This window comes from Notothenia coriiceps, unplaced genomic scaffold (assembly GCF_000735185.1).
Source record: "Notothenia coriiceps isolate Sejong01 unplaced genomic scaffold, NC01 NC01_scaffold00011851, whole genome shotgun sequence".
Classification (NCBI taxonomy): Eukaryota; Metazoa; Chordata; class Actinopteri; order Perciformes; family Nototheniidae; genus Notothenia; species Notothenia coriiceps.
This window is the reverse complement of record NW_011344552.1, coordinates 278,274-292,380: the sequence shown is the minus strand read 5'-3', so window position 1 is coordinate 292,380 and position 14,107 is coordinate 278,274. Positions and strand designations below refer to the sequence as shown.

The following is a 14,107-nucleotide window of genomic DNA, read 5'->3' as shown; positions in this document are numbered from 1 at the left end:
AAAAAGGACAAGCCAGGGCTCATTCATGCTACTCAGTAACCCCCGAGAACAAAACATGTTATGATTATGTTTGTGCTCGAAGCCAACGTAGATGAGGTTACCATAGGAAGTCTGCTTTTGATCGTGATTTGGAAAAAGCTTGAGGTCGTTCTGATCTTACTGCAGAGATGTAGATGAGTACCTTTTAGATTATCCAAAAGGAGAGGGAAGGGATGACTAAGGCAAGCAGACAGAGATGAAGGTGAGGGTCAGACATAAAAGAGGACTGAAAGGAAATATGATGAGGAGAAATGATGAGGATGATAAAGAGAGGTGGCTTATTATTTCTGCAGGGAGAGGCTCTTTTTCTTTCCAGCACCCTCGGTTTCTCCGCAGTATCTCATCTGACACATATGACACATGTTGTGAATCTCAAATGGCCACTCATATCTGCACTTACGCAGACACGTCTCACTGTGGCTACTTCAGACACAGAGTCGGAGTCAACCCGTTCATTTGCTGATGGTGTTTCTTCATTAGCAAAAAGAGAGGTAACACAATATGACATCCAACTTCAACATCTACAAACTGTGGGTCAAAAGATAAATGGCAACAGCAGATAATGACACCTAATTGAACTAGGAAAGACAGCATTGAGCGCAGATCAAAACAAATTGTATCAAATAAAACAGGATTTCAAGAGACACACTTACGTATACATGAAGTTACCATTACTATAAATGAGATTCCTTTAAATAACTAAAAGAGAGAGAGAGCAGATCTCTCTTGAAAGGTTTGTGTTGGACCTTCAGCATCACTGTAGTGAAACACATGTGCATTCATTTTTGCAAAGGAAATGAAACATTGATAGTTTTGTAATCCTTTTTGCAATCTTTCATAAAGACCTCAACTATTGCCAAAATGAAATTGCACCTCAAATCATGTTCTGTTCTCAGAGAAAATAGAAGAGAGTTGGAAGTGAGTCAGCACGGAGAGGAAGCGGAGAAACGGCAGACGCCAGATGAAAATGTATTGTTAGGTTATGTCGTTTGAAAAAAATACTTTGCACCTTACTGTGGACTTTTAAAAGTCTTAGTTCAGCCGTGATGAAGTGCAAAGGAAACAGCCAGTCCCACAAATTCGGTTTTTACCATCCACGCACTCTGCAAGCTCACATGAATCAAATTACTCTGCACAAATTGGACAGAAGTGAGGAAATATTGACCAAGGCAATAAGTCTGAAATCAAATTACAACATAGTCTACACACACTCCGCGTATGTCCCCCCGTTCTGTCATAAAACAATAAGTGACAGAAGGAATGTATGAACTTCATTTCTCCATTAGCAATTATTGGCTAGCGAGGAGGAGAACAGATGCTGCATTAAAAAGGCTCCAGCATCTCTGTTGAACTGTGTGTGAATGAGTGGATGTCAGGCTGTGGATGTGTGTGTGCATCTGTGAGTTCTTCCTCCTCTTTTTGCATTGGAGAGAGAATTGATGTGAGCTTATTTATGTATGTGCTGATGTGGTGAAGGATTGTGAGTGTGCTTTTGTGTCATCAAACATCCGTGCACATGTGCGGGGGAGCTGGAACAAGTTTGCGCCTCTAAATCAAAGCCAGGCACGTAAATGTATCTGTGCTGAGACACTTGGGGTTTAATTTTGCACAGATATTCCTGCCAAAGCTATTTACATGCTTTCTATACACAACCTCCCTCATTGTTCCACTCCAAACCATAGGAGATCTCAGGTCTTTATCAGCTACTGTTCTTACAAGTCCCAGTTTATTTTAGTTTAAAGCAAAAATAGATAGGCCTACAATAACATAATTACAGCAAACACTGTGCTTGCACCAAACAAACATCTGTATTGATGAGTTTGTTGTTTCTAAATAGTTGAAGGTGGTTTCTGCCAACTGTAGCTTAATTTACCAACTGACCATGCTAGCATTAGCTTGATATGCCCATTTTTAAGTAGGGGCAATGCTAACGGGTTATTCATCATCACAAACAGATATAGCAAGAATAAAAACATATAATAAATATACAGTATATACAAGATAGTAAACATTATTAAGGGTTAAAAGAGGAACACAAGTAAAGTAAACAGATGTATTGCATTATTCATGATGATATAAAGTGGCATTTTTATGTTTAAAAAAAATTACACAATATATTTCTATCTAAGAATTGTCATACAATATATATGTTTAGATGTTGGAGTGAAGTTAGAAGACCAAAAACAGAGCTGAATATTTAACAGACATTCATCAGGTGGTCAAAAACACGACTCAAAGGCCATTTAGCACAAAATGTGAGGTTTGTGAGACTGGGTGAATTTATTGGATTATAGTCCTGATTAAAGTGTTATTTGAGCAGCATTACACTGCCTCCAACAATTAAATAATGTTACCTTTTGTACAACTAGAGATGAAAGATCAGAGATCAGGGCAAAGGCAAAAACATCAGGCAGACCTTAAGCTGTTTAAAAAGACTGTGTGAGGGAGACACACACACACACACACACACACACACACACACACACACACACACACACACACACACACACACACACACACACACACACACACACCCACACAAAAAGATCACAGGATGTAACCTGTGCTCCATGGCAGACAGGAGACTGACCTTTTCCATTTTGTCGTGAATGTCACTGAGTGAATGTGCGTTTGTGTGTGTGCGTGAGTGTGTGTGTGTGCGTGCGTGCGTGTGTGTGTGTGTGTGCGTGCATGTGTGTGTGCGTGTTTGCGTGCGTGATAGTCATAATGTCAGGGGACCAAACAATACCGCGTTTTCTTCTATGCAGCTCTGCAGAAACTAACGATTTTGTGTATTTTTTATCGAGTTGCAGTTAATAATTCTCTGCACACACTGTTGAATCTTTGGTCTGGTGTGCTGTTGGAAAAGACAGATGGGAGAAAACCTAATGTATATAATGATCTGCTCAGTATTCTGGAGAGCCACTCTCTCACGGAAAGAATCAAGAAGCTGTAATGAATGTGTGTGTATGTGTTTGAGTGTGTGTGTGTCTGTCCTATTCATTGTACTTTTAAAGACAAAGTAATTACCAAAAGCACTGAATTATATTTATTTTCCCATCTTTCTTTCTCTCACACACATAATCATATTCAATCATTAATATATTTATAATCTAACTCCCATTAGCATTATCTCAGTCATTGTTAGTCGAGTGTACAAATGGTCGCTGTGCTCAAAATGTTGGAGCAGGTGCTCCGTGCAAACAGCAGACTGTGTCGTACGGAGCATTGTTCCCTCTCCTTTGATTTGATCCAAAACATCACTCACACCTCCTGCTCCAGTCCGGGCATTACTAATGACGCCTCTCCAAAATGTCATTCTTTTTGATTTTTTTCCCATCAGATTTCTGAACAAACACAACAGATGACAAATGAACCATGATTTCCAAAATGACACATTGTGCCTTGGACTGAAATTATCGGTACAGGGGAAATTATGTGGCTTTGATTGAAGTGAAAAACATTTTCACCATAGAATGTGTCAACAGGTTGTCCACCAACACAGATAGCTGTTTGCACCAATCACAAACATAACTCTACACAATAATGTAATATAATTAGGGTAATTATATCTACCCTTCAATTAGTGCATTCAAATTTGCATCTGGGTCTGAGAATAATTGTTTTCCTGCTCAAAATACTATGGAATATTTGCTCATATGATTATATTTTCTAGTTCCTATTTTATGGTATTTGTTAGAAAAATAGCACACGTCACCGGCTTGGTCTTCAATATCAGGATACATCCTTGCAAGAATGGAAGTAGTCATCACAAACAGAGGTTGCGTGCAAATAGTTCCCAGAACAGTGTCCTTGACATGTCTATATATACAAGAGAAGGCGTTACAGTCACAATATGCAGAATACCAGTTCATAGCAGTATTCTGACATTAGTTCATATTAGCTAAGGCCTGCGTAAGCAATAAACATGACAGTCATATGCCTATCTCCATAGAGGCTGAATCATCATGTTAATCGTTGTCACATAGCTCCATAGAGGCTGAATCATCATGTTAATCGTGGTCACATAGCTATCATATGCCTAAAACAGTGTGTCCTGACGCTCTTCTAGGTAATCACACATCCTGTTACGTACACAGCTACGTAGGGCCTTTGTTATGTGCTACTTTGATATTAGAAGAGTACATTCAGTATTTTCCCAACAGTATTTCTTACAGGGGAACTCCACTTTCAAATAGAGGTGGATTTACTTATCATGATGATATCATATGAGTCAGGGTTATCTTGAAATGTCTTTGATTACTTCCGGGCACCTAAAGGATGAGCACATTTCAGCCTATATTGTACCTAATTTGGACCAATCTTTTTCCAACATGTTATTTGTAAATCCCCAATCTTTATGAAAGTGCAGCACTAGTGTATATCGCCTGAATAACTCTTTAGAGCAGGGGTCTCAAACTCAAATACACAGTGGGCCAAAATAAAAAAATGGGTACTAGTCGAGGGCCGGACTGGTTCAATGTTTATTGCAAAACTTATTGAAATGAACTTATTGCACATATTAAACCTGGAACTAACAACGCTTGAATGATTGCCTATTAAATTGCCTATTATACACATCAAACATTAAATAATCAGTTGCATTCATTTCTTATGGCTCTATCTGCAGAGTCATTTCTTATGATTACATTTTTCCACAGGCCAACAACAGCTTCAAAAAAACTATTTCCCTCAAAGAAAAAGCAAACATGCCCTGTTGTCTCAAGAAACAAAGTGCAGAAGGAATCATCCATGTAAACTCAGTTTGCTGCTCTGTGATGCTAGTACAAGCAGATACTTGGCATCTCATCTCGGGTGCAAGTTCANGGGGTGTTACCTTGGTTGGTTGGCTAATGGTTACACAAGACAAAAAATCGTTATGACATCACAAAGTGGCCAAAATCTGATCAGCTCATTTTCAGACAGGTTTTTATATAAATGGATCAGGACAAAAAGAGAGAGAATCTTTTTTCCTGAAATGTTCAGCATCTCTTTACACAAAGGGGACTCATGTTTATGTATAAAATAATAATAGTTGACCTTTAACTCATCTTGTAAATTAAAGTGAGATTCTAAAATGAACCCACCATGCGGATATTAACAACACTGTCTTCCCTCTAAACTTCGCAGAGCTTTCTCATAATTTTTCGACTCATTTTGGTTTTACTATCAACAACTTTACTGTTTTGGTTCCATCTTGGGGATCTCTTTCTCATTTCCTGTCAAAGCAGGCAGCCAACAAACAAAGATATCAACTCACTTGGTACTAAGCCAGAATGACATGGAAGATGAGATAGTATCTGATTTACAGGAGCCAGATGTACACAAACTCCAAATCAATGCTAATGTTTCTCTGTCTGCTGGATGTGTAAAAGGATTTGTTGAACTATAGGGAAAGAGTTAGCACTTCCAGTTTTTTTGTTCTAAGACATAAAATATGTCAGCTAAAAACCCTCGGGAAAGTTGAGGCTTTTACGTGTTATAAAAAGGCAGATTCTATAGTAAATGGCCGAATAAGACACCTAAACATTGTCCCGAATAAGTATCCATCTGTAGCTTAGTGGTTGAAGTAATGTGAAGTTCTAACACCCAATGTTAGCTCTTTACTTCTGGCCATTTTTATTTATGCTTCAAAAATCATGAAAGTGGTGGGAACATTTTGTGCAAATAACATAAATATTTGTTCCGACAGAGCTTGTTTTATGAATTCTGAGGTTGTGCGTGTCTGTGTGCGCGTGTCTGTGTGTGCGCGCGTGTGTGTGTATTCCCTGCAGGTAAAGTCAGTGTTCATGGTATATATGCTATTTAAAGAATGGGGTGATGACGCAATCTCTTTTTTTTTTGCTTCACATCCCCGGTCTCTGTTTTGAGCAGCAGCTTCCACAGCCGAGTGGTGATTTTCTGCCTATTTCTTACAGTTTTGACATGTTTTTGGCATAATTCAGTGTCCCTTTTCTCACCATGACAATTTTTACACTAAATGATGGGCTTAGATAACATCTTCCGACAGCGACTTCCTTTTCTTTTCTCAAATCCTCTAAATGTTTCTTTCTCTATATTTTCCACTCACGTCATCTGGCAAGTGTGACTGTCCCTCGCTCCCACAGCAGCAGCCTCTCCACCAGCATCCTTTTCAAACACACTTGAATTATTCCCCCGTGCATCTGAATGCAACCACTCTGTTCCTCCAGACATCTAGAGGATGGGGCTGTTTCTCTGGTGGCTCTAAATTGGTTTCTGTGGTCATTTCTTGTATGTGTGAAGAGGACAAAGAGAAGCTGATTTGTACTAATGGGTGCATGGTATGACTCAGAACTGAACATGCAGCTTTGTATTCATAAGTTGTGCCGTTCACTTCAGAAGTGATATTGCTTTCTTCTATGTAATACGTTGTTATTTACCCTCTAGATTATTATTATTATCCATCATTAATTTGCATCATTATTCATATTATTTCAGTAATCACTTTCTGGCTTTGACACTCAGTCTCAGTATGCATAAAGGCTTCTGGAGTTACTTGATGATGCATAGGTTGCTGATCTTTGCTCACTGATCTCAGAGGGATTATAGTTATTAAAGCCGCTGCAAAGCCAAGAATATAGTATGACTCACTAAAACATCAACACAGCCACCGATCCCCCTCCTCCATACAGCATTCATTTCACTGGAGCAATAATTATGCTGCCTGACTACCATATTCGGAAATGAGCATTTAAACATTATTAATACGACCAATATACTAAATGGTGTCACCTGAATCAACCTGCATTCCTCTTGGGAAAACTATTCTGAATTAGCTGACTGGGTTTTAGACAGATTAATAGTTTACTTACTCTTTATGATATGTACTGTTTAGCTTAAACTAAAGGTGCTAAATACAAATGTGTGGATAAAAGCCATGGTTGAAAAATTGTATAGAAGTCTATGAGAAAATTATTTGACTGATTAATAATTCGTAGGCAGATGCTATTTGCACCCGGGTGAGTATAGAGAACAATGTTATTTGACGGTGTTAAAAAAGCCATGTTCTTTAAGGTTTTATTAAATATAACGAATATACAGCCTACATACCTACCCTACCTCTGTGACCTCATCCAACGACACACCCCCACCCGTCGCCTCAGGTCTGCTGAAGCTAACCTACTGCAGTCCATCAGGACAAAGCTCCGGACCTGGGGTGACAGGGCAAAGCAATAGGCCTCATAAGGATTTGGTGATAAAGGCTGGTGGTTGTTTTTCTGTGTTGAATAGCTGTTTTAATGTTTAATGTTTGTGCTTGACTATTTGCGCAAAACTCACACACACAGAAATATAAACGTGCATGTGCATTCAACTGCGCACCTACATCCTCTCAACACCCTTAGGACTTCTCAAAAATACAGGACTGAATCACTTGACATCACAAAACTAAATCTTAGGTGATGTCTCCCTGCGGCCGCACATACCTTCTTCCTAACATTAGCGTCACTGTCAGACCTCCACCACTTTCAACATCCATTCATGAAACTGTGTGCTTCGGACACCTGGTGCCATCTTAAATTGCTGTACAAAAAGGAAAGACAAATTTCAAGTGAGCCGTTACATTTTCACTTTTGAGTTCATACAATGTTTACTTCCTGCTCAGGTTCTTCTCTGTGTCGGTAACAGAGAGTCAGCGGAGACCAAATCAAGTGTCAAGTGTTTTGTTTGGACACATTGGTGATGTGGTTCAGAGGTGGGAAGTAGTGGAGTAGGCCTACAAATTATTCGTTACTGTACTTAAGTACATTTTTCTGGTATCAGTACTTTACTCCACTACTTATTTTTCTGACGACTTTTAACTTTTACTTCTTACATTTTTAACACAAATACCTGTACTTTCTACTTCTTACATTTTCAAAACAGGCTTGTTGCTTTAGTTTTAATCTGTGTTTGGTGGCGTGATCATTATTATTTAGAGTCATTGCGTGCCTATTGATTTTAACACGATCCGTGTAACCATCATTTTCTGGTCTTCTCTAAAGAAGAGAACGTTGTCATGTTGCCCAGGGCCGTCCCTCCCTACAGGCAGATCATGCAGACTGCATGGGGCCTCACCTTGCGGAGGGGGCCTCACCTTGCGGAGGGTGCCTCAACTGAGCCGAAAATGCGGCGCAATTGGTGTGGCGCGGCACGGTTTCGCCGCTGCGAGGCTCCACTAGCACCCCGTCGACGACGACGACGACGCTCGCGAAACAGAGGGCCTCATCATATAACTTTGCGTGGGGCCTCATGTTGGAAAACATGCATGGAAACATTCATTAGCTAACAATGACATTATTGTTCTATTAATATAAAACGAAGTCAGTTACTCTTTAAAACAGTTGATAGTTATGGGTACTTTTTACTTAAATACATTTCGAAGCCCATACTTCTTTACTTCTAATTGAGTAAAGAAGTTTAGTCAGTACTTCTACTTTTACCAGAGTATTTTTAAACACAAGTATCTTTACTTGTGTAAAGATTTTAACTATAATGCAAGTGCAACAATGTAAAAAATGGTGTCTAAAAATGTTTGATGCCTGATAAATATCTCTCTGTTGACTCCAGGCAGGGCCCTCTGAAGCCAGAGGTTTTGTCCATCCAGTGGTCGGGTCGCCGCTCCAATCGGAGGCTCCAGAGGAACAGCAGCCTGTCTCCCAACAACCCTCTCCTCAGTCTCGTCAATTCAGGTGGGTTCATATTTTCTGCTGTCTAAAGCTGAGTTTGTATGAATAAATAATCAGTACATCCTGTTTAATATTGAAGCTCTACACTCCTGAGTGGTGTGGTCTTGTAGCTGCCGGAGGTTAAAAGAGCTGCTCGGTCAGAGTCAGTGTGTCTCCACAGGACAGAGAGCCGAGCACAGGAGGGGGGAGGGAGGTCGTGAAGGTGTGAGAGAGAAACTGGAGTGTGAGACAGAGAGGGAGATTGAAGTGGAGAGTTGTGTTCTCATGTGCTGCTGGGTGTAGCTATAAAGCCTTAAAATGCTCTGGTACTTCCCCTTTGCTGCAGATAGAGGTTAAAGGTGATGGAAGACCTCACTCTCAAATCACCGTGTGCTGCGGGTGTGATAGTTCATTGTAAGTAAGATATTTAATTCATGATGCATACCGAGAGATGCAGTTTACAGCAAGATCACTCCCTGTCTTGTGATACACCTTTGCAGTTTATTTATTGGTGAGTGTGTTTGTCTGGTGATGCAAGCACATATTTCATTTCAATTTAAAAGGGAATGATTGGTACGTAAGGGTCAGGGTTATAAAAAAAACTTGACTTCAATTATGGTGGATGATGTATTATTAATTATTTGGTGAAGTAGAAGTACACTGATGGTGAGTTATCCAATAATGAATCACAAGTCATATCGAAGAATTCCAGCTCTCAGTTTTACTGATAATGTTAAAGTTATGAGTCCAGGCAGAATTATTTGTTAAAGGTCCAAACACACCACACCGACATCAAAGCACAAGCAGCAACAAAAAAACACTCATAGCAAGGACTTCAGCGAACAGCCATTTCATTTCAGCTCCCGCATATGAAGAAATAACTCTTAATACAGCAGGTGGCTTTAGTCTGAATTCATCACTCAAAAACCATAAGGCTTACTTCGGATATACAAATCTGAAAGTAAGAAAAGTTGTTCAACCATTTTCACACCGCACTCGCTCAGCCCTATCAGTTTTGTAATACAGCCTCTTCTACTGGAGAATGTGTCTGAAAACTAGAGGGAATTGGCACTGTTGTTTCATCTCTTAGCGGAGGAAAAAATAAATGTGTTGAATCAAAACGACATTAACTCCAACATAACTCTTATTCAACTACACACTTTAATGTAAAAGTCCCAAAGCTTTGACCTAAGAAAACAAGTCATGACTTTAATAGACCAAACCTTTAGTGTTGTAGCATGTGGGGATTGCCCACACTATTGAGTGTATTTAAGTAGCTTTGGGTCAAAGTGTCTAACAAGTGACATGTAATGTAATACATGTTTCTTTAAATCTGTTTGTCACAATCAATGAGAAGTCTCTATCATCAGATTCACTTCTTGACCTTTTAACCACAGCTATTCTTTCCAGTGTTTCTATTTTCCCAGCTCCATTATTGTTTGTATTGGCAATTGTTTGCACACAGTTTTTTTTCCATTAGCTTCCACTATAACACCAGTGGTGGTTGCTAGGAGATGTGTGCACCCCTTTAAACTTTGATTTTATGCCTCAGGGCTTTTTTATTGAATGGCATGCTTTCAGGGTTGCGTTATTTGAAAGGAAACCTTGAAATGCCCTCTGGGATGCCGCCACTATTTTCGAGGTGTTCGGTTGAAACAATCAATGGAGGAAGAGGAGTTTGAAATCCGGTTGATGTAAGCAGCATCATTCCCTCGACCATTGTTGTTCCGTCTGAGTGGCTTCCTGTCTGTATCTATAGGTGTTTATGAAGAAGACAGCCAGTGGATGGTCCAGGTCAACAGGCTGCAGAGGCTCATCGACCGTCTAGAGAAAAAGGTTATCCTTCTATTTTCTCCTCCTGCCTCCTTCCTCTTCTTTCCATCTCAGTTCTTCCTCTCACTATCACGGCCATCTGGTCTTTACATTTCTTTCTCAGAATAAACACTGATTAAGTGAACTTACAATATTAACAAATTAACTCAACCACACCTCCCACGTACAAACACATACACACATATGTAGCGTATGCGGGAGATATGGACTGCTTTCACACTCTTAGAGCTACAATCTGCGTGTTTTGAACATCCCATGGAAATATAAAATCTCATTGGATTCGTTTGATTTTCTGTTGTCAATTATTTGATAACTTTTTTGGACACATAATACATCTGGGAATAAAAAATAAAATATATACTTTTACTACACAGAGAGGCCATTTTGTCTTTTTATTTCTATTCTCTTTTTTCTTGTGAATTACTGGCTGATAATTCTTCTTTAAGACTTTAACAATATTATATAAAACACAGGCAATAACATGACTCTTTATCTGAACAGTTGACAGTCTTCTCAACTCCCTGATATTTGTTTATCTTCACAAGTGATTTGATTGCTCTCTTGTGGTAATTACTTTCTTTCCATGTTGTTTGCTGACCAGCAGGTGATAGATTTGAGCTGATTTCTGCCACCACAATAAATGCAAATGAGCACATTTTTAAAATTGAATAGCAAAACAACATGATGATTTGTGCAGGCACATACTAGAGGTAATCTCTGAGCAACAAACCTCTACCTCTTGTGCCCAGCTGGTTCTCACTGTCCCTGTAGAAGGTAGTGGATCTTGGGCAGGCACTGACATTTGGAAACTACAAAAAGAAAAATGATGACATGGTCACCTCGGTTCCTTTCATTTGTACCTTTCAAAACAGTCTGATCATTTGCGAACGTAACATTCTAATTTAAAAATGGTATGCATTTATTCTGCTCCCAAGGGGCCGGTTATTAAGGGTTAAATACAATTAGATAGCGTGCGCAATGTCTCACTATCGGGTCATTGTATAAATGTTTATCTGTTCTGCAGGAAATCCGCCTGGAGCCCGCTGAAGAGGAGGTGTTGGAGAGCAAATCGGTTAGTTTTCATTGACTTGAATTGACTTTTCTTCTGTTGCTGCTGCTGTGACCCTGTCTCTGTTCTCACATGGGAGATTTGTACTGATAATAACCACTCAGCAGTTGTCATAGCAACAGGAGGCCTGAAACCTGACTCCCTCTGCACTCTAATATTTCTCTTAAAAACTCATTATTAGACGTACGTGTGAGCGACAGAGAGTTTGAGTAAGCATGTCTGGGCATTTTCTAAAACATATATTTATGGGTAAAACACTTTGAATAACTCAACATACATGTGTGCGTACCTTGGTGTAAACCTATACTGGCTACATATTCAAGGCTTGTGCTTGTTTACAGTATGTGTGTTTTTTAAATGTGTTTTATTCCCTGTGTAACCACTGCATCCTCATGTCAAAGAAAAGGGAGACTGTTATTTGTGCTCAAGCTTCATAGAGTATCACTCATTTCACGGCTGATAGACTCTGAATCCCTGACGACACAGCAGACACACTCAGGAGGATATCAGTGTGAGGTGGAAGAACATAGCTTGTTAAATTGAGTTTCTTTTTTTATAAATTACTTCCAGAAAAAGGAATCCTAACACCAATAATACCAGTAGTATTTTGGAAAATGATTAAAGAATTACATTATGTGACAAATGAAAGGAGGTTTAGGTTACAGATAGTTAAAAAGAAAAGTAAATGTGGGAGGTTAAGTTAAGTTGCCATTTCACATACAGTATTAAAGGGGCCCTATTGTTCTTATTTTTTGGTTTCATAATCGTATAATAAACTTTATTTGAGTTAGATCGCAAACACAGTCTGAGTCAGGTTTAGCTTGTTTAACCAAAACAGATGTATGTCTCAGAAACATAAACACAGTCTGACAGTAACAGAGTGCAGATGAGAGATTTTGTATTCTGTTATAAAAGAGACAATAGTTCATGCGGAATCATTCATTTCACATTCACTTGTAAAATCAATAGTTAGTATTGCAATATTTTACCAGAATTATCATATCACAGCAACACAAATTATATCATGCTTATAAATATTCAATTTAAGTGTCATGTCCCATCATGCAGACATCTGAGTGTGTGAATTAATCAATATGTAATTGGTGTGTGTCACTGGGAATAAATGTGGTGCTGAGAGTAAATCACACACTGTGTGTGTGTGTTTGTGTGTGTGTGTGTGTGTGTGTGTGTGTGTGTGTGTGTGTGTGTGTGTGTGTGTGTGTGTGTGTGTGTGTGTGCTTTCTGTCTACACAGCACATCCTGATAGTCCAGAGGCAGCTGTCGGTGCTGGAGGACGAGCTGGAGGAGTTTCGTTTGGCTCTCAGACAGTACATGGACTGTGCCTGCGCCCAGACTGGATGTCTACAGTCAGTTCATATTATCTCTGTTCACTTTGTATCACTAGGGATTTAGGACATGATGACGTGTGTATTTTTAACAGTCTTTGAAAAATGCTTTACAAAGAGCAACATGTGAATAAAAGATGCCTTCAAAAGGAAAAAGTATAAACAGTCCTCACAGAACAGTAAATGTATCTAGCATTTTAAATAGGATATTATCTGTACACACATTTATTGCAATCATAAATAAAGGAATTACGCCACACAGAATGCAAATTGCCTGCTCGCAGTCAGAGCGTGGAAACATTTCAGACAGAGAGGCAGTTCTCGGGGACATAATGTGGCACACTAATTAGTGATTGCGTGACTTGTGTTCTCCCCTGTTTTGCATTTCGCAGCATCGCAGTTCAGCGTCTTGCAAATGAATCACGCTTCATTCTCTATGAATTCTGGGAGCACAACAACGTGTGGAAGAAGTAAGTATTCGCCTGCACACTATATGCATCCTGAATAGTTCAGCGTGGTCTGCTAAAAGAAAAACAGAGAGAAGTTTAGTGAAGATTTGAGGCTTTAATGAAATGAATTACTAAAACAAGTATTAGAGTAGCAGCAGGAGCAGAGAGGAATTCATGAAACTTGACTTTATATTTGTATCTGAGGTAGTCTAATGGGCCATGTCTAGTTTGTTATTTACATAATAAACATTCAAAATTAACTTAAATGTCTCAATGTTAGGAAAGAAAACATATATATATATTAGAATGCCCTTTGTTGAATATTACAATTCATCCCAACATGCCAGAAAATGCAGATTAGTGCACACAACCTACAAGTGTTTTACTCATACATTCAAAGGTTGGTAAAAATCTGAGTAAAATCCTCAATAATTTAATTTTTTAAGATCAATTTAATGTGCGTGAGAATAAATCGTTTATTTTAGTTTTTTGTATAGCAGAATTGTTTCATGAGTACGTAGATTTACAAACTACTGAAGACATCTGTATGCATCTTCTCTATGGATAGAGTGATAGTCTGTCTGTTTCCTCTGCACAGTCACCTGCAGACCAACTACAGTAAGACCTTCCAGAGGGGCAACGTGGATTTCCTGGAAACCCCTGAGAGCCTAAGCACCATGTTGGTTCCTGGTAAGAGCATTCATT

General features: G+C 39.1%; 1 protein-coding gene across 1 annotated transcript in view; it reads left to right on the top strand.

Annotated features, from left to right (window-relative positions):
- Positions 1-14,107, top strand: part of necab1 (N-terminal EF-hand calcium binding protein 1) — a 37,454-nt gene that overhangs the window by 21,854 nt on the left and 1,493 nt on the right. The window contains exons 6-11 of the mRNA XM_010773007.1: positions 8,612-8,729; positions 10,465-10,541; positions 11,563-11,610; positions 12,862-12,974; positions 13,346-13,423; positions 14,001-14,092. Of these exons, the coding sequence (XP_010771309.1) occupies positions 8,612-8,729; positions 10,465-10,541; positions 11,563-11,610; positions 12,862-12,974; positions 13,346-13,423; positions 14,001-14,092 (526 nt within the window). The remainder of the gene's footprint in view (positions 1-8,611; positions 8,730-10,464; positions 10,542-11,562; positions 11,611-12,861; positions 12,975-13,345; positions 13,424-14,000; positions 14,093-14,107) is intronic.